Below are 21,079 nucleotides of genomic sequence, written 5' to 3' on the forward strand. Positions count from 1 at the left end.
TTAAAGGATTATTCTCTGAACAACACCAATATACACCAGCTCTGTTAAGAAATCAATGCCCCTTCTTCCATTCACACCAGTTGTTATTTCTCAAACTGCTGCAATTGAGGCAGGAGACACAAAAGACCTGTATTACTCATCAGAAAGACAATTGAATTTCAAAAGTGATTTTATCTTTTGATTTCAATGCCCAGAATAAAGAGTATCACACTATAATTTAATTTCAATATAATATATAAGGGCATAAAAGGGCTTTTCATACACACACACATGCATATTACATGCACAAACACCCCACACCCCCATACATATACACAGAGATGCACCAATTTGCCAGCTAGCCTCATCCTTTTTCTCAGTTATGTCGAAATGTGGAAATTCATTGCAGGAAACAGAGCAGAGAAAGGGAGAAAAAGAGCTGCATGTACACCATTCAGATCCAGATTCATATGGGAGAAACCTGACACACACGGCTGTTTGGATTTCCCATTAGCACTTCTCTAAGAACTAGCCTAGACTACTTGCTCTGTGTGGGGGGGTTTGTTGTTCTATTTTAAACAGTCATCTTGAGTTAAAACTGGATGGTTTGGTTTCCTTCCATGAGAAGAGTAAAGCTGTGTACAAGGAACACTGTGTCTGCCCTCACTATTAGGCAATTTTGTGATTTGACAGCTTTGTTGCTTTGAGATTCTGCATCTCGGGAGGGCTTGGAGGACGCTGATGCTGCAAAGCTTGAGCCCGCAGCCACAGATTGATCTACAGCCCACTTGCCGGGGGAAGTGTCACCCTTGGAAGGTTTTCTTTGGCTGCTCAAAGTTGAGACGGAGCTTGTGCCATGCATTCAGACTGAACGTGCCCGTCTCTAAGAACTCGACAAAACTGAAGGTAAGTTTTGCCTGGCATATTTCATCCAAGAACAGGAGAGGGAAATAGAACTATTTTGTTTTTTTTTCCCCCTTGTAATAATGATTCCTGTGCAGATTAATAATTGTGATGCATCTGCCTATCAGCCAGAGCTGATCAATGCAACAGCTAAACTGGGATTATCAAGGCATGTAACTCTAATTGTCTTGATGTAAATTCCTTTCCATCAACTTGTTGGTCCCCCAAAGGGTGTCTTAAGCCAGGTTGCTAAATCAGTTAAAGCCCAACCTTGTGTTCAGCCATAAACAGAGCTGACAATGGTAAGACGTGCGTTTTCTTCTTTCCCACTGAAGTGTCTACCCAATCACATTTTGAAACCTGTCTGCCTCCTTTCAAGGCTGGCGGTGGGGCATGAGGGTGGATGACCCTCTTCTGTCTCCAGACCAGATTCTCATTCATCTTTGCCAGGGATGTCTGTGAATGGTGAAAAGAAAAAAACTCCGATAGCTCATCTTTCCTTTTTCACAGCCTACTTGGCAGAGGAGAAAAAATATTTCACCATATGAGTTGAGTTCTAGCATAATTGCTTACCAAAAAAACCCAGCTGATTAATGAGATGGAGAGAGTGACTTCCTTGTGGGGTAGTCAGATTTGTGCATATGTTTTTGTAAAGGGGGCAATGCACCGTTGGAAGCCAAGGGTATGATATATGTGGGATATAAAGCTCACAGACAGGAACTGCACCTTATAATTGGTTCCCTGTGATTAACTTTTTTCCTAGGAAGGCAATGAGAAAATGTGCTGACCAGGATGGACAGAAGCAGCCAGACAACTATGGAGAACAGCACAGGCAATGGACAGAATGAGACAGAACTTCTGCCAAACCTGGAGGTGGTCACCACTGAGTACCAAGTGGTCACTATATTCTTGGTTCTCCTTATTTGTGGGTTAGGCATTGTGGGCAACAGCATGGTGGTGCTGGTGGTACTTAGGACAAAGCACATGAGGACCCCTACCAATTGTTATCTGGTCAGCCTCGCAGTAGCTGATCTCATGGTCCTCGTGGCTGCTGGACTGCCCAACATTACTGAAAGCATTTACGGTTTCTGGGTTTATGGCTACATTGGATGTCTCTGCATTACTTACCTCCAATATCTTGGTATCAATGCTTCTTCTTGCTCTATTACTGCCTTCACCATTGAGAGGTACATTGCAATTTGCCATCCTATCAAAGCTCAGTTTCTATGCACTTTCTCCAGAGCCAAAAAGATAATCATTTTTGTCTGGGCATTCACCTCCATCTATTGCATGCTCTGGTTTTTCTTACTGGATCTCAACAGAGAAGTCTACAAAGAAGCCACAGTGGTGTCTTGTGGGTACAAAGTGTCTCGGAGTTACTACTCTCCAATTTATATGATGGACTTTGGGATATTTTATGTCATGCCAATGGTCTTAGCGACTGTCCTCTATGGGTTGATTGCAAGGATTTTGTTTCTGAATCCCATTTCGTCTGACTCCAAAGAAAACTCAGCAACATGGAAGAATGATTTGGTTCCCTCAAGCAAGACCAAAGCAACCAACAAGAGCATCAACAGTGCTGTGGCTTCAAGAAGGCAGGTAAGAAAACTGCCTCACAAATGGCTTTGGGGAATCGTAGGTTCTGTATGTAGAAGAGTTTTCTGAATGGAACGTCCAGATGAAATGAATCTGCCATGCTCAGAGATACTATCTCTGCATTCATACATCTGACAAAGCTTCCTTCATTTATTTGGCTATTTATTGTTATATATTTATGTCACTGACAATAAAATACTTCTGTTCTAAAAATATAAAGCCAGAATTTATATTAGAAAAAAATTAAACCATCAACACTTTAAGGCTACCCAAAAGTATGGTGACTGAAGGGTTCGTAAAATACCAGTCAATTTCAGCAGCATAATTTTAACTGGGAGCGCATTCTAGGGATCAGAAGTTGCTAAAAATGGTTGATCCCAACTCAGAGATGCAGCAGTTGCAGTTGACCTTCCCTGAACGACCTCAGATAAGAGGGAGAACATTTTCTTCAGTGATCCAGACCCAAGGATGGGTCTTTAAGTCTTCTTTAAGGCTTTAAGAATAGTAACCAGCACTTTTGTATTTTGTCTGGAAACAAATGGGCAGCCAACATAATGCTTTTTTCATAGGTATAATGAAGTCCCGTTGACTCTTTCCACAGATGAATCTGGCTGTTGAATTTTTGCAGCAACTGAAATATCTGAACTAGATCCAAAGACAGCCCTATAGAGAGCCCATTGCAATAATCTAGCCTGCCAGCTACCAGTGCGTTTACTGCCATTTTGATGTGATTTGTGGGTTTTAGCTTAGCATGTTTTGTGAACTGTCATCTGCAAACTATGGTATGTTGTGTGAACCCAGACAATGGTTGTTTATTTTATAAACTACAGTTTTTAAAAAAAGTCTTGGGGGATTTGTGCAATGTATGAACCAGGCCATTGTATCTGAGTAACAGAAGCTGAGGATGAACAATGGGGTGGGGGAATTGCAGAATTTATGCCCTTTTTTAAAAAAGAAAAGCTTTCTGGAGTAAATTCAGCACCACTGGACTGTTTGAATGAGTTAGATCTTGTTCAAACTCAGGATGGAAACTTTTCTTTTCTAATGAGTTCCAAATGGAACATGCATCCCCCTTTCAAGTGGGTCTACAACTGTACTCAATAATAAGCATAGTGATATCTCAGCACACTGCACCTTTGAATTGTAACTGGGTAGGATTATCATATCGTAACTATTTAAACAGCAGTGAAACGTAAAATGATGAGGCCAGTAGTGTTGCCCTGGGGACTGAGGAACTACAATGCCTGGAGCTTTCTAGCTTTCTAAAAAGGCAAAAAGAATAGCTACAATGGCAAATATCTCTATGGCAAGCAAAATACAGTAAACCTTCATGGATGCACTCCCAGGACTTGAGCTCGACTCAATAACATTTTCTCAAGAGGGTGGTGGCCAATTAACCTCATGCCTTGGAGAATATGGATTATCTGAACCCATTTCAATGAGGCTATAGCCTTGGTTTCAGAACCAAAAGTTCCTTGATCACCCTGAATGATGACCTTCTCTGGGATAGGACATGGGGAGTGGAAGTCTAAATGTCGCTTGATACAATTGACTATGATATCTTGCTGAGTCAACTGTCTGTGAGGGGAACAGATAAACTGTACTTCAGTGTTCCACTCCTTTCTATTTGGTCAGTGCCAGAGGGACTTCTGCTCAGCCTCATGACAGCTGGACTGTGGACTCCTTCCTTGGTTACTCAACAGCTATTTGAAGCTCCTGCATTAGACCATGAAGGGTTTAGGAGCTTAGTGCCACCAGTGTACTAAAGATACCTATAGAATAACTATAAAGATAAAGAAACCTAACTCTATTTCTCCCTGTCATCAGAACCAGGTAAGGCAGTTCAGGTTTTAGATCAATCTCTAGTCATTGTAAGGAGTAGGATGACAGCTAATAAACTGAATTCTGACAAGTTGGAGATACTGTGGATTGGTAGATTGTTGGTCCAAACATTAGGTGGGCTTGCATTCCCCCTGAAGAAGCAACATGCAACTTTGATATGTTCCTGGATTCATCTCTATTCCTTCAGGCTTATATGACATTGGTAGCCAAGGCTGCATTCAGCTGGCTGTATCTCCTCTGGCATCACCAACCCTTCCTAGACAGTGATGGCCTGACCATAATAGTCCATGACTTGGTAACCTCCCATTTGGATTATGGAAACACATTCCATGTGCGTCTGCCTTTATGGCAACTTGAATAGAGTCCTAGAAGAATTCCACTGGTGCCTATGTGTTACCCTTTGCATCTGAAGGTTTTAATAATGTTGTTGAAGGCCATTAATAGTGTAGAACACCAATACTTTAGGTAGAAGTACTTAGAGCACAGACCCACCTGAAAATTAAGATCTGCAGTGGGTGGGGATTCTAACTTCCTATGCTGAACAGGGTATTATGTGGGGACATGAGAGAGAGCCTTTTTTGTTGCAGCATCCTATCTTTGAAATGCCCTTTCTCTGGAGGTCAGGCTTTCTCTGATATTATCGGACTCTTGGTACCACATGAGAAGTCACAGACCTTTGACTCTGGAACCCCAGATTTAGTGTCCATAACCTAACCAGGACTTAGGCATCTCTCTATCAATGTTACTATAATTATTATTTTAAGTTTTAAGTTATTTATTTTACTTGGTTTTATTGTTTTGATTTAAGCCATGCTTGTTCTATGGTTTATAATCCACCATAAGAACTCTGGACAGTGAGTGGGCAATAAACATTTTAAATAAATTAAAAAATAAAACCATTAAAATATGGAAAATGCAGCTAAAGAGATGTCTTTTCCCTCTCTCCCATTTTTTAGAAAAGAAGGGGACTTCCACTGTCACTAAATGCAGGGAGGTTCTAGGGATGATAATGGGAAGGCGTTCTTGATACAACACAAAACTAAACTATGGGATAAGCTCCCGCCAGCCATGATGATGTTGATCCCCAGTGTAGAAGATATGCAAAGGGGACTTGACGAATTCATGGAGGAGAAGGTAATCAATGGCTGTCAGCTTGAATGGATCTCTGTTGCCTACAGAATTTAAGACAATAGGCCTTCAAGATAAGCTATTGGGGAATAACAGTGGAAATGACTAACCTATCATATTTTGCTTGCTTTCTAAATGTAGCCAATTGGTCACTCTGTGAGATGCTTTTGGCCTGATACAGCAGGGCTCTTCTTAACTTCTTAGTACTGAAATTCTCCAGGTAGACAGAGAAAACAGTGCAGGCAGTCTAACCCAACATAGCCAATGAATAATGAATTTAATTCCCAATAAGTATGTATGAAAACACACCAAAGCTGTGTGCATTTTTGTTAGGACAAAGAGAGAAGGCATTCCTGCTTTAAAAGACAGCAGAAACGTTTGATGATGCATAATCCCACACTCAAAAGCTTCTCAGCTGTCTCAACTTCAGAAACATGATGATGCAAAGGGCTGCAATATTTATGTATATCTTTTTTTTTTAAAAAAAATCTTTCCATCATGTCTGATTATCAGCAACTGCCTGAAATAATCCCTGCAGTTTTCTTGGCAAGACTGCAGAAATGGTTTGCCATTGCCTCCTTTCTAGGGCTGAGAGAGAGGTACTGGGGTCACCCATATGGTTTTGTGCCCAAAGCGAGACTAGAATTCACGGTCTCCTGGTTTCTAGTCTGATGCCTTAACCACTATACCAGACTGGCTCTCTTATGTACAGTATATCACTCCACTCTAAAGGGTGCAGAGAGAATGCAGGGAATCTACACCCTTATAATCTGAAGCTCACAGAAAATGCTCTGCAGAGATGATATGGAAGGAATATACCTGTATCATGAATGAGCAATGCTTACAAAATTTCATTGGCGTGTTGGTCTGGGTTGCCTGGATCTGCCTGAGGATAGATTCCTATGCACATGGAAAATGTTTCAAAGCCAGAGCTAAAGAAAAACCCTGCTATGTGCTACTGTCATCACCTATGTGAAGAAAACTAGGATTACATTCTCAGAGTGCTGAATCTTAAGGTGGTTTGTTAGTATGTGATTTACAGCTTGGTGTGTGGTGTAAACCCTGCCAATTACAGTTTATTTATTATACAACAATTAAATAAATTAGGGTTAACATACTGTGTTAGCAAACCCAGTAACAGACCAGGGAGTTTTTATGCAATCCCATATTGATTTTACAATATCGTCAGTAATTAATTTGTTTTAAAATGTATCTAATTCTCTTTGTTAAAGTTTGGCACTGTTCATGCTATTCTTGAGGGAGAAGAGGGAGAAGTATATTGCTCCGGATTATTATATAGTCCTGTTTATTCCAGCCTTTGGAAGTGTATCACTCAAACCCTCCAAACATCTCTTTGATCAACCACAACTCCATGTTGAGCATACAGCAAGATGGCTTCAAGGTCTGCCTTGTGATTTAGCGATCACGGAGTTACTTTTTTCAGCTAACACCTTAACATGTCACTAACTTCTGGGGCTATTAGGATAAGATCTAGTCCTTCAACCTACAACCCCCCCTCGTGTTTTGGGATTGTAAGTCTTAGAATTTCAATCTATAATGTCTGGGAATTTTAGAGGTTGCAGTCCCAACGGATCTGTTGCAATGCATCTTTAGACTGGACTAATTAAGGATCAGAGCATCATGATGATAATTTAAGGGCAGTATAGAATATCCAGCACAAACAATAAATTCAGCATATCCTTGTTGATAGCATCATAGTTTTATCTAATACTTAGGGAAATAAAAAAAACTGGAAAGGAAAATAAATAGCTCTGCCAAAACCCGAGTACGGTATGAACAAAAGTACATGGAGAAATAGTGTGTGTGGTCTTTCTCAGCTAGAGAGGTATGATGTGCAATAAAAGCTCCTGTTTTACATCAGCGTGGAATTAAACTGGACACAATGTACATACTTTAAATTTGGGTTCTCTGGGCTTAAGGAGATCAAAACCAAAGTAGAGATCACATTTTTTGCATTTTGTCTTGTCAGTCTGCTGCGTATGGTTTGAATCAGGCACTTGACTGAGTGGTGGATCATATCTAGTTCCATCAATCTGTTGATGTCTCCTTTATTTGAGTGCCAAGTTTCCAGGGATTCTCTGGCTCCTCCGCTCATTTATGGTCAATTATTTCTGTGTTTCCTCAGCTGAATGTGTGGCTCATTCTGAGCATGTGGGTGGCAGTTCTTGGATTCTTTGGTGTGCTTGGTGTCTCACGCTTTGTCATGCTACATGAAATCTACAGAGCACACTTGGGACAACATTGAGGGCCTGAAATTAGACTAGCCCTTTGGAATGTCTGCCTTCCACATCTATATTCAGACAGAGAAAAATCTGGTAGAACGGAGCTTCTGTCAAGCTATGGTTCCATTTCAAAATAGGATTTGCGCAATCACAGTGGCAAATGAAAGATGGCACAACTTTTTTATTAAAGGAAATATGCACATACAATGAACTTGGACTACCATTATCCCAGTAAATCTTGGAAACCATTATCCCAATAAATCCTGGATAAATGTATTAAGCAATTTGAGGTCTCACTCCGAGGCTGCCTTTTGCATGCATGCAAGTACAATGTTATAAGCAACCATGAGAGCAGCAGCCACACACACGCACACACACACACACACACACACACCAGACAAACCAAAATGACAGAACAGGGTATAGGGTCACCAATAACACAGCTTAATGAAGTTGGGATCAACCATTTTTAGCAGCTTCTGATCCCTAGAATGCACTCCCAGTTAAAATTATGGTGCTGAAATTGACTGGTATTTTACGAACCCTTCAGTCACCATACTTTTGGGTAGCCTTAAAGTGTTGATGGTTTAATTTTTTTCTAATATTATTGTAAATGTTAATTCTAAAGTTTTCTTCATATGGTTTTTTTTTCTGATATGTCTTTTTAAAGATGTGCTTTGCTACTGGCCTTCTTCGATGTTTACTTCTCTTCTGCAAGCTTTTGAAGTGTCCTACTGTAAGGATAATTGTTGGTGCAAGATTTTTAAACCTCTGTAACATCTTCAGTAATAACTTTATGTCCACAGGCTTCTTAAATAAAGGTCGCATTTTGACAAAGAAATGGATTCAAGCAAACCTGTTAAGTAGTGTTCTTCTGGGACCTCATAAATCTGTTCTCGCCAGCTTTGATGATGGATGTCAGCCATCACTGTGCTAGTGGGACATGACGATAAGTAATTGAGCATGTTCATGAAGATTCTTTAATGGTTCTGAAGCTATCTTTAATGGGTTTAGCAAATGGAAATGAATCTCTCTAGGCTTTCTTTCCTGGAAAAAATTAGGTTTGGTTTAAGTTTCAAAAATGTTCAATAAGCAAGTTGTTTAATAATGGATTTGGAAAGAAAAAGAAAAAAAAAGAGATGCATACTACAAAGAAGATTGATTTTATTTGTTTAGCATACACATATCCAATCTTACTTTCAAGGAAATTAAGGTAGTTCTCATCTCTGCCTTGTTCTTCCAACAACCCTGGGAGAAAGACCAGGCTAGGTAGACCGAAATCACTGGCCAATACGTACTCACTGAACTTGATAGCTGAGTAGAGATTTGACCTAGGATTTCCACTGCTAACCATTTAAACTTTTTTTTAAAAAAATTATTTGTAAAAACTTGTAAGTTTAGTTTAACATTTTAAACACTTGCACATAGCGAGTCCCTCTGAAAAGCCCTGTTTCCAATTGAACTTATCACTTGCCTTATTTTTTTCATGTTTGATATCTGCTCATGGAGGCTTCAAGGGAAACTGTTAACACAAAAACTGTTTTAACATAGAAACTCAATGTAAAAGACATTTTATTTAATGGATAAAGCAAAACTTCCAATAGGTGTGGAAGACTTCCCTCCTTCCTTTGATCCTCCCCCCTCCCCCCTCCTCCTCCTTTTTTCATTAATATTCCAAAGTGTGGCAAGTTCATAAACCTGAGTACCATTCATTCACATTAAGCTATTCCTTTTTCCATGTTTTTCCCCTAAAATGCATTGTCCTATGTTTCTGGAAGTCTGTGTCAAACTCCTTGCATCATATAATTATATACCTATATACCTATATACCTATATATACATATACAGTATATACATATACATACATGTATATACATATACATAATCATATAATTACTTTGGCCTTGGGGCCTCCAGCATGCTCCAGCCAGCCAAGTTTGTCCAATCTGTTCCAACTGATACTGCCAGTAGGTTGTACTATAAACATTAATAACACATTTTCCCCAAATTCTACTCCAGGATTTTAGCAAAAGAAAAAAGAAAAAAGAAAAACCCAAAACAAACCCTGTTATCTCACCTTACCACAATATTACTTCTGGCTAGAAGAACACATTTTGGAATGCATGCCAGTCAGGCTTTCTTTCATCTCTTCTTCTTCTTCTTCTGAATTTTAAATATTAGACACCTATAGGCCTATATAGTGTATGTACCTATATGCCTTTATGCCTAACATCTGCTTTAAAAAAATAGGGACAGTATCCAAGGCAAAAAGAGATGCCTAGTCGCCTTACCTTGAAATGAGAATTCTAGAAAATCTAGTTAACAGATTTGGCTGTTTAAGTCAGCTGGTAGGCCAGTTCTTATCCCTAATTCAGATAATTTATTTAATACCACACAGACCCCTTTCAGTGGTAGGCCCACTAAATTATGGAATTTTCTGCTCTGCAAATCATGCATGGCCTCAGCTCCACACATCTTAATGTGAATTAGAAAAGCTCGTACTTATATCGGGGTGCTTTGCCAGAGTTTTTTAAAGTTTTAATTATTCCAAGTTCAAATTAAGGAGTTTTAAAATAGCAGTGGCTGCTATTGGATGGACCACAATGTAAGTCAGAACTGTCCATCATAGAGGAGGTGTCATTGCAATATGCCTGGTAGAGTTCTGGTTATTGCTGTCCTTTTCCACCAGCAGTGGGCAGGAGGTTGTTAGGAATCCATCACCATCCACTCAGCGTCTGCCATGCCCTCCAGCCACCTTCCTGCTTAGAAGAATGGGTTCTCACCATCTGAAGCTGAGTGTCAAGGTTCCTTTGCATTGAGCTGAGCACATTTCCAGGGCCCATCCCTAATTTTTTCCATGCAAAAATCTGCAAGTGGTTTGGTACTGCATTATTTTTTTTAATTTCACAATTAAGCCTAAAATTTCCTGGTGAACTCCCACCCAAATACTAATCAGTTCTAACCTACTTTTCTTTTTGAGACCAGCTTTTTAATCACTATTTTAAAAAATCTGGTTTGATTTTAACAGGCCTATATTTTTAACAATCATGTGCTGCTGTGACATGATAGGTGATTTGTTTCATTTTTTAAAAAAAATTATTTTAAACTTGTTCAGACTCTGTAAGGGCTATGTCAAAAGAACCTAAAAAGTGGCCTGCTAGCAAACAAACAAACAGGATATTGGTGACAGAAGAAGCAAAAATCCAGAAATTTCTGGATTTAAATACATATAATGATACAAAGAATTTTAAAGATCAACATTCAACTGAAACCAGAACTTTTCCTGCTGGGATTAATGGACAGCCAATTAGAAAAGAGCCATGGAAGATTATTTTTATATATGATTACTGCTACAAGATTAATATATGTGCAAAAATGGACTCTGAAAAACCCACAATGAAGGAATGGCTGGTGAAGATAACAGAACTAGCAGAGATGGCAAAATTAACTTGCTTGATTAGAGAAACTCAACAACTACATTTATCAATGACTGGAAACCCCTTATGCACTTTCTGTCGAACAAAGAGAATTATGGGTTTGAAGATTAGAAAGGATAGGAAAGAAGGAAATTATGATGTAACTTTAGAGAGAAAGGGCAAATATAAATGCATTTATAACCACTGTCAAGAAGACTGGAAGCAATTCTAAATAGTATTCTAAAAATACTATTTGACTTAAGGACTTACACCCTAAATTCATATTTTCTAATTTTACACAGTGCCAATTTGGGTTTTCCATTATTAAAGGCAAACCCATTTAAATTAAAATGCCTGAAGATATAATTTCAAATTTGGAACATCCCTTCTCCCGCATTAAAATGTAAATATAGCAAACCTCTTTTTATTCAAGGCTGTTCTCTACCAAAACTGAAAAGTTCAGCTTTACATTGCCAATTTTATTTTATTTATTAACTTTATGTTAATAGTTGGGGTCTTTATCAGTCCTTGAGTTTCCTCTTATTTATTTCTAAATAGGATCCTTTCATCAGATTAAACTTGTTCAGTGTTGTTTCATTTGAGAAAGACTTTCACATTTGGAATTGCTGCAATAGCTGAGATGAAAATCAATACAATTGTAATGCAATTATCTGGTATGATGTCATTTGAAAACTGGCAGATTAAAGTTTTATTAGCCTCATTCAGAAGCCATACTGAGCCACGTTCAGTATGAATCCCACACTGAAGTATGTTGGAACCCATTTCATAATACCTGATCATGTTGACAATGATAATGCAAAAGAAATTAAAGGAGATGTGCTACCACTTGTTATTTCTGTCTTCTTGCTTCATGAGCTTTTCTTATGCTTAATTAGATGCATATTGTTGTTCCATTAAAGGAAGAGACGGGTATCTCCTGAGCCTTCTGTGAGATTGGTAGATATATAATAACCACTGAGGATCAGCCATTTTTCTTAGAAGTTGGTTGGACCTCTAATGGATCAGTAGTGAAGCTCATCACTTCCATACAAGAAGATCCTAGGTCCAATCTGCCCATATCCAAACAAAAGGATATGGGAAAGGGAAGTCAGTCTATGATCTTTGACTTATCCAGGTCAAATTATCAATACATACCGTATATTTCAGTTTCCCAGGGTTTAGAGGGGTTTCTTTCCGGCAGTGTACTGTGGATGGTGGAACTGGACTTAATATTTTAATAAAACTACTGATTTTTATGGTCCTTGAAAAAGTTAAAATCACCTGTACTGGATTACATGATACTGGAGGGCAGGTTCTTATTCATTCAGAGAAGAACATCTTAATAACTCAAAACAGAATAAAGAAGAAATAGTCTTGAATTTGGCTGGGAAAGAAAAAAAATGTGGAAAAGATGCTGGATTAGAGAAGTAGTTAAGCTATTGGGACACTGAATCAGCTTTTATTTGGCATTCATAATGTTTGCTCTTTGTTGGCTCACCCTGCAGATTTGAAAATAGTTGATTCCCAAACTAATGCTATGTGGAATAGTATTCTCCAAATTTTGGAAAGTTTTCTTTTCCTGGATGGCTTTTCAAACAGAGCAGAGCCGGGACACCTTGTTTTCAATCAGGTGTTGTACAGGTTGTACATGTCACTTGGTCTTTAAGGCTTGGCCCAGAAGAGGGTGAGGCTAAATATTCTTCCTCTGATACCTTTTTGTCTCTTTCTAACACCCTTCTTTTCCTTTTTGACATCTTCCCCCCTTTACTTCTCCCTCTTCCTCTCTTTTCTTCCCATGGTAATGGATCTAGACCTCTAATGGATCTAAATCTCTTGCCAGAGATCTGTACTTCTTTATGGCAAGGAATTTTTGAAATAAAGCTGAATGAAATTCTGGCTGAAACAGAAAACATGTTTGACTACAGGGTTGTCCTCTGACAGCCTTTGGGCAGAGGAAAGCCATTTGTAAAGAAGTCCCAGAACCTCCTAATGTATGCCAAGAATCATTTGATGCCAGAGGGACACAAAACAAACAAGCAAACAAACTTTATCAAGGGCCCAAATCATCTGCTCTTGATTTGGTGTTCCAAAATCTTTGTTAATACCCTGTTTCAGCAGGTGAAGAAGCAAAGGATAAGATAAAAAGTATGCAAAAAAATTGGTAGTGCTTCCAAGACTAATGGACTTTTATTAGGGCATAAGCAGCTGTTCCTCTCATCAGATGCACAGTGTGGATTTGCTGCTACAGGACTCAAAAGCCAGAGAAGGGAAGGGGGGCAAGGGGGTGGGGGGAAAACAAGGTGGGAAGCTAATGGCTTTACACTACAGCAAAGCCCTCTCAAGTTTGAAAGGTAGACAAAATATACACCCTTGGCTGGGGTGTGACAACCACCTGGATTCAGCACTGGAGAAGAGGTATTAAAACCAAAGGGCATTTAAGTCCCTCTGAAGCACCTGAAATGCCCGTGTTTTCCAGCATCAGTATCCGTGTAATTGCGTATCACATATCCTGGGTACGTGTGTTTTGCTTCATGTCAGCTGTGGAGAGAACACAGGAAACCTTACGTTCACCCGAAGTGGCCTCAATCAAGTTCCTCTAAAAACTTCAAGCCCTCCTTTCAAAAATAATTTAGAAAACGAGAGAACTTTAGCATACTGGAAGCCAAGAAAACACCATGCTTTATGTTGCTGTTCTGGCACACTGATTATTAATGCTCAAGGGTTAAATTGTTGCAGCATAGAATAACCCTGTTCAGGTCTGCAGGAAGTCAGCCATGTTCTCTTCTGTGATTCCCCATTCAAGCTCCCTGCCTCAGTCTTCCCTTCTTCTGACCAACAGGCTCTTTTCATTCCATGTCTACTTTATTCTGTGTATCAGTTGGATCATTTCTGGAGGGGGCATGGTTGCCCCTATGAAAGGATTCTTTTTTTCTGTAAAAATGTTTTACACTTCTGCAAATGTTTCTGATCCCTCCAGCTGGCAGGCCTCTTTTGGTCAACAGAGGAGCAGCGGAGCTTGTTACCAAAAAGATGCATTATATTGCTGAAAGTCAGAATTCCTGAACCAGGGTACCTTTCTGCTATGTGGACTTCAACACCCAGTAGTCTTCATTATAGCCTGTTCCTGGCTAAGCATTGTACGAACTAAAGTCCATGCATCTAGGGTTCAATCACACCATTATGGCTTGAGTTTTTGACTACATCCTGCAGAGGACCCTGGTGAGAGTCATGCCTATTTCCAGCAATAAAGCATCTGGTTGTGATGGGCATAACTTTAACCCAGCTGGCCATGGGGACCATCAGACCAGAAGCTGCCTACCAGCAGCACCATTGGTCTAAATTCTTCCCACAATAGTTAAAAACAGAATATATGTTGCAGAATTTTGGATATCCTCGTGATGAAGGCTGAGATGCTCATCCAGAATTCTTTTGGAGCCCAACTTTGGATAATTTATAATGTAAAGTCCATAGAAGTGGCCAAACCAAACAAGGACATTCTTAAATCAGTGGAGTGTTTGTCTTCTGCTGAGTTGTTTCATTAGTAAAGAGGATTAAGCCTTCTTCTTAGCAACCATAATTCAGAGTAGCAATTATAGCACTTAACTAATTGGGAGTATTATGCTCATTGGAATATTTTCAAAGATTGCTTGTAATATAAAGAAGGTCCCTTAACAGGAGTAAAAAAGAAAACCATAAAAAGGGCCCTCTTTTCAAATATCAGCCCTAAATTAAACTGTTAAGAGCTTTCTTAACAAGGACCTTAACAAAATGTTTTCTTGACAAAAAAATCTCTTGATGATTGAATATCAGACTGCTTTTAATGAAGCTACAGACTTGTACTGATGGAATCATTATTTAGAATCATGGCTGAAACAGATGAGTTCAAAACACTTCATTTTTTTCCCCATTTCCTTTATTAAGAGTAATTTGTACTCTGCCATGGAAAAGGAAGGGAAGGAAGAAATGAGATATATTAAAACTCATGAGCATAATGGTTTAGGTGTTTCCTAATAGAAAGACCTAAAACAGAGAATATTTAACAGATATTTTTTAAAGGAACAAAAGACTGTTGTTGTATGGTCTATCAGTTGCTTGACAAGTGCTGTCTTTCTCCCCCACCCCCCACCCCCATGGTGGTCCCAATCCAGATCATATCACCATGGGCTAGCAACTAAATAAATAAAATTAGAAACAGAATGATGTGTAATGTGCACATCATTTACTTTAAACCTAACCATCTATAGATCACAATAGGCTTCTTGCCTTGGGCCCCAAGATTCTGAACCCAAATCATTTCCTTTAGGAACTAATCAGGAAGTGCACTGCTTCAACCACTCACTTTTTCAGCATGATTGATGCCTTGGCTTCCTCAGCATCAAGTCAGTGGTAGCCAACCTGTGACTTTCTGCTGCCCCTTGGAGTTCCCCTCCAAAAGTTGCTAACTAATTGTAATTTTGAATGTCGTTGTGATTTTGCCTGCTCCCTCAAAGGGCAGGGGAACTGTGAAGATGTTTTCATCCACCCTTATTTATAAGGAGAACTAACTGTTCAAAAAGCATATGCTTAAGAAATGTTGGGTTCTGTTTTACAAGGAGGGGTGTCCACATTCATTCATGGGGATGACTTCTGGCTTTGCTTCTTTGAAAAGCTATGTGTTTATGGAAGCCCAGGACTTTCAGATAATAATCCAAACTGATTGGTAGCATTGCAGCAGCCCTGGCCTCTCTCTCCCTCTCTTGCCCAACTTCATTCCCTCACTAGTCTCCCTTCTATTTGGCCTTCTAGGCCAGTGTTTCTCAACCTTGGCAGCTTGAAGATGTGTGGATTTCAACTCCCAGAATTCCCTAGCCAGCCATGGGCTCTAGGCTCTAATAAGATGCCTCAGCCATTCCATTTTCTTCCTCCTTGTGGACTGGTTTACTTCTCAAACTGGAAGAAAGAACAGATTCTTCCTGCCAAATGCCCTTCAGTTTCAAGCTGCAGAACAATCCCATTTTTTCCCCTAGTAAAAATCTCACAATTTTTTTACCCTATTTTAAATCTCCCACTTCTGGAATTGATCCAGCTTTCTCCCCATCCAGTTGGGTTAGTAATTCAAATCCAATGATGAGGGTAAGGCCAACTGGATTTAAACAGGTCCTCACATCCTCTGTACTCCAGCCAGCCTCACCACCATGCATCTCATTCCTTACCATCTGCTGACAGCAACAGAAAGGGGAAATAGCCTGTAAGTCATCATATTAATGATATTGCATTATCTGAACTGAATTTGGAATTATGTAAATCATGTTTAGTTTTTGTCTTCAACCTGCCTATATCTTGGCCTGGCCTTGCCCCCCCCCCCCCCGCGCTTTATGGTAAGTACTTGGGGGATTGATTTCTATAGACTAGAGAGCACATCTCTGCCCAAGGTAGGAGCCCTCAACCCTTTTCATCTTTTCTCTGTCATTATTTCACAGTAATAGCACTAACAGAGCCTCATATTGTTCTTATATTAATGGTCAGTCCTTTTTTTCCTGATGAAATGGAGCATTCTTAATTAAGTGCAGTAGGATCAAGGGTCACTAAGTTCTGTATCAGATTAAACAGATTTCACTTCTTCTCCAAACTGTTCTTCAGCAGAGGATTCACTGTCAACACAGAGATAGTTAAATTGCTTAAAAGTGGTTGGTGCCACCTGACTGGTGAAGCCTGAGTCTCAGTCATGTAAAAGCAGATTCCATATGCAATTATGGCTATTGGCTTTTCTTTGAAGGTCTGAGTCATCACAGCTGACTTGACAGTTGACCAGGGCTGTGTTCATAAAACAACCCCATGGAACCAAAATCAGGAGGACTCTGTCCTTTTTGAAAAAGATGTTCATTACCTGTTCTAGAAAGATGATGACAATGGAGATAATACTATTATCTGCCCGATGCAATATTGATGCTTATTAAGATACGTAAAAATCCACATTTCAAAGCTGGTTGATGAATACGTTCTCCATTAATGCTTGAAACCACTGGATCACAGTTTGGAAGTGTTCTTTGATCCCTAGTTGTCACTGGGAAGACAACTTGCAGATGGTAGCTGTGGCAAGGAGCTTATCTGCACATCTACTGGTAGTGCACCAACTTCCACTCTTCCTGAGCAGGTTGGACACAGCAACAGTTATCCATGCCTTGATTACAACCCAGTATGATTAGTGCAACATCTTTTGTATGAGAGTTCCTTGAAAAGTGTCCAGAAATTGCCCTTGTACAAAATCTGGCACTATGACTCTCAATATGTGAAAAGAACAGAGATCACATGACACCTGTATTGAAAGATCTGTATTGGCTTCCAGTTGCCTAAATAACACAAGTTAAGGTACTAGTTTTGACCCTTACAGGCCTAAATCACTTAGGACCTGAGTAACCTAAGAACTGTTTTTCCCACTATGAATCTGCCCTGTTACTTATATCAACAAGGGAATTGTTTCTAAAGTTGCTGGCAGAAGCTCAGCTATCTGGCTCACATGAGGACTTCTGCAATGTGCCATTCTATGGATTGTTCTCCCCAAGGAGGTGTTTTTGACTCCCACTTTTTAGGGAAAGGGCAAAATTGCATAACCTTTTTCCAAGCTGTTATTTGTTAATTATTATAATGAAACAAATGTTAGTGCTCAGTTTTTATTTTAATAGCATCAGAGTTATTCTTGTGCTTTATATTTTGCATATTTTTTTAAATAGTAAGCTGCTTTGAGTGTTTACACTAACAAAATGGCAGAGTATGTTATCATTAACAAATAAAGGTATGTTGACTTGAGGTGTTGCAGACAGGTGCTATGTTTATACTCTCTCACACTCTAAAGGACTTTTTGGAGATCAAGTCCCAAATGCTGCTCAGCCTGAGTGTTCAGCCATCTTTCTGAAAAATATTTCACAGGTTCTTAGACTCCTAGAATTACAGAGTTGGAAAAAGCCATTTAGACCATTAAGTCCAACCTCTTGGTCAGGACACCATCTAAATTAAGAGATCTCCAGCAGATGGCTGTCACTTCCCTTATACATGCTTCCCTTATAATCCTCCCAGATGATTCTTTTATTGTTAATTGCCCTGTCTAATTCTTAGAATTTTCCAAGGCATTCAGACAATGGCATTCTCCAATTCTAACTTTCCCCTCTATTCCCACTTCTTCCCTCATTTTCCAAGAGATAAATCTGAGAAAAGGAAATAGATACCTAGTGTTATTTGAAGGGAAGTGCTAGTAATTTATCATCTGGATGTGCCACTAGAATGAGGGTTTTGCTTTTACTCCTCACACTATATGTTTGTATCCAGAGCCATTATACAAGATTTACACAGTTCAAGGTATGAAATATTCAGTCTTCACTAAGTTAATGTAGGTTTTGTTTTTAGCTTTCTTGGGAAAAAAATAAGATTTTGAGAGAAAATCTAATGTCAAGAAGAAGGCAGAAGAAGGGAGGAAGAATGTCCACTTAATTCACTGAACACACAAAGGTGGAAAGAAGCTTTTGTGAGTCCTGAAATAACTCCTATTCTTCATTATCTCAATGTCAGATAATGTTTTGGCAGATTTATATGCCACCCTTCAGTTAAAATTTTCCAAAACTCTACAAATCAATGTCCAAACAATATTATTATTATTATTATTATTATTATTCAGAATTTAAATAATTCAAATGGCATCCATTATGCTGATATGAAGAACTGGTGGCCCTCCAGATATTATAGGACTCTATTCCCATCTGTCCCACCTAGCATGGTGATGGTCAGATTGACGGAGTTATGTAAACCATAGGTTCTCTGTCCCTGCATTAGGTCACTAAAAAGGTTCTTGTTACTCCATTTTTGCTCATCAGATATGTCCATTCACTTCCTACAGGTTACCAAGATGCTGGCTGTGGTTGTAATTCTATTTGCCTTTTTGTGGATGCCCTACAGGACCTTGGTGGTCATTAATTCCTTCCTGTCTCAACCTTTCCAAGAACCTTGGTTCTTGCTGTTCTGTAGGATCTGCATTTACCTTAATAGTGCCATCAATCCTGTTATTTACAACCTCATGTCTCAAAAATTCCGAGCAGCCTTCAAAAAACTCTGCAAGTGCCAACAGAAACAGCTGGAGAAACCTGCCAACTACAGTGTAGCCCTCAACTACAGCATCATCAAGGAATCTGAACATTTCAACACTGAACTAGAGGACATCACTGTTACAGAAGCTTACTTGTCATCCACAAAAGTATCCTTTGATGATACCTGTGTGACCTCTGAGGTAAGAACCAGAATAACAGCTTGAATTAGTGCTATTTCAACCAATGTCCATAAAAGAGATCAGTGGTATGGTTGGACAGCTTTGGACATAAGGGTCTTGTAGAGTGTGTGTCCTTCACTGATTGGTACTTCAAGATGTAAAAAAAAATATCCCTGCTATTCCTATACAAAAATGTTTCTTTGCCTTTTTTCCTCCCTGTTATTTAATAAAAGAGAAGATATATTTGGGTGAAGCTCTCAAAAGTGAAATGTGGTGGTGTTGCACCACAAGGTGGCAAAGGAGTTGTGCTGTCAATGTAGAATCTTCTTTCCAGGGTCAAGAGACCTCTCTGGTTTCTCACAGTTCAATTAAATCCTAACGAAAAACATGACAAAAGATTCTCCCCTCAATGGGAAGTATAGTCATCTAGGGAGACTTAAACATTTAAAAAAGAGATGCAAGTGAAAACAACACTTTTCACCAAGATACTTCAAAGCAGTATCTAAAGAAATTCTAAAGAAATTATCAAGCTCACTGAGAATAAGGCAAACAAACAACATTTTTGCAGGGAAAATCTTTCTGAGAATGTAAGGTAGATTAGTGTTAATTTCTATTACCTCTGGGATTTTACCTGTATTTGGATAAATAGAAGTGACTTTTGCTATAATTTTCCTGATTTTTTTAAAAAAAACAATATCCGCCTAGCAATAGATGACAGCATTTCACAGACACTTACAAGAGGGGGCCACCAATGCCAGTCATGAATAGAATGGCTTCAAGATTGTGGAAGCTAATGTCAAGGGACTTTGATCTGCCTCTGCATAAACTTCACTGCATTCCTATCATCTAAACTGACTCATCCTTCCATTTCTCATTTCAGGTAATATGAAGTTGGAGGAAGCTGCATCTCTTAGTCCATTCTGCTCCTCTTCTATTTGATCTTGTAGAACAACCTTCCCCAACCTGGTGCCCTCCAGTTGTACTGAGAGAGCAAAAGAATTTTTAGCTGGGAGACTGCTGGATTAGAGAAGGCTGTAACAGAGTGCCCCAATTCTGTGTCAGCCTGGTTATTATCTAAAAATATCCAAAGTTGTAACACTCAATATGGTCATACCTCATTGAAGCTACCTTAGTGTATATTATTAATCCTTGCTTTGTGGAAACTCAGAGATAAATTGCAGACATGTATGCATGCATTCTTAATATTCATTTCCCATCCATGTCTTCTAGAAAGAGTTGCCCAATCACTTTCATGAAAGAACTTTAGATGGGATATTTTTGTGATTATAGCTCTGTCATTAAGAACATTGGTGCAATACTGCACATTATGACAAGCAGTGTGTAAATATGAGAGTGGCTTGCTTGAATGGCCCTATTTTATGCTTTCAAACCACATCACTCTCCTACAAGTCCCATAGGCATTTGTAATTATCTGCAATTGGATGAAAACACTGTGCTAAAGCTATTTGCCACACAACTGCCAGTTGAGGTTGAAGGACACAAATTACATTAGCAAAGTTGGAACCACCTCACTATGGGAGATAGCAATTCCAGGAAAGAAACTGCAGTACAGGCCAAATCCATAAGATCACCTTTCTTCAGCATCAACAGATAGCATTATGCAGCATCTACAGCACAACAATTCTCAACAATTGCAAACAAGCTGTATTAGCACTAGTTCTCATTTTGTTCCAATTTAGAGAACTAAATTGGGCTAGTATTAGAAAAATATGGATAGA

General features: G+C 39.2%; 1 protein-coding gene across 1 annotated transcript; it reads left to right on the forward strand.

The window, feature by feature from the left end:
* Positions 1 to 1,698: 1,698 nt before the first annotated feature.
* TRHR (thyrotropin releasing hormone receptor) lies at positions 1,699 to 20,229 on the forward strand. Its single transcript, XM_063299979.1, has 3 exons — positions 1,699 to 2,481; positions 18,975 to 19,361; positions 20,221 to 20,229. Exons 1-3 carry the CDS (start codon positions 1,699 to 1,701, stop codon positions 20,227 to 20,229), a joined length of 1,179 nt encoding a protein of 392 aa, XP_063156049.1.
* Positions 20,230 to 21,079: the final 850 nt, after the last annotated feature.

The sequence above is a fragment of the Candoia aspera genome, chromosome 3 (genome assembly GCF_035149785.1).
Source record: "Candoia aspera isolate rCanAsp1 chromosome 3, rCanAsp1.hap2, whole genome shotgun sequence".
Taxonomy (NCBI): domain Eukaryota; kingdom Metazoa; phylum Chordata; class Lepidosauria; order Squamata; family Boidae; genus Candoia; species Candoia aspera.

Coding starts and splice junctions, on each gene's coding strand:
- TRHR (XM_063299979.1), top strand. CDS start 1,699: ATGGAGAACAGCACAGGCAATGGACAGAATGAGACAGAACTTCTGCCA. Junction 2,482..18,974: donor CTGTGGCTTCAAGAAGGCAG/GTAAGAAAACTG, acceptor CACTTCCTACAG/GTTACCAAGATGCTGGCTGT.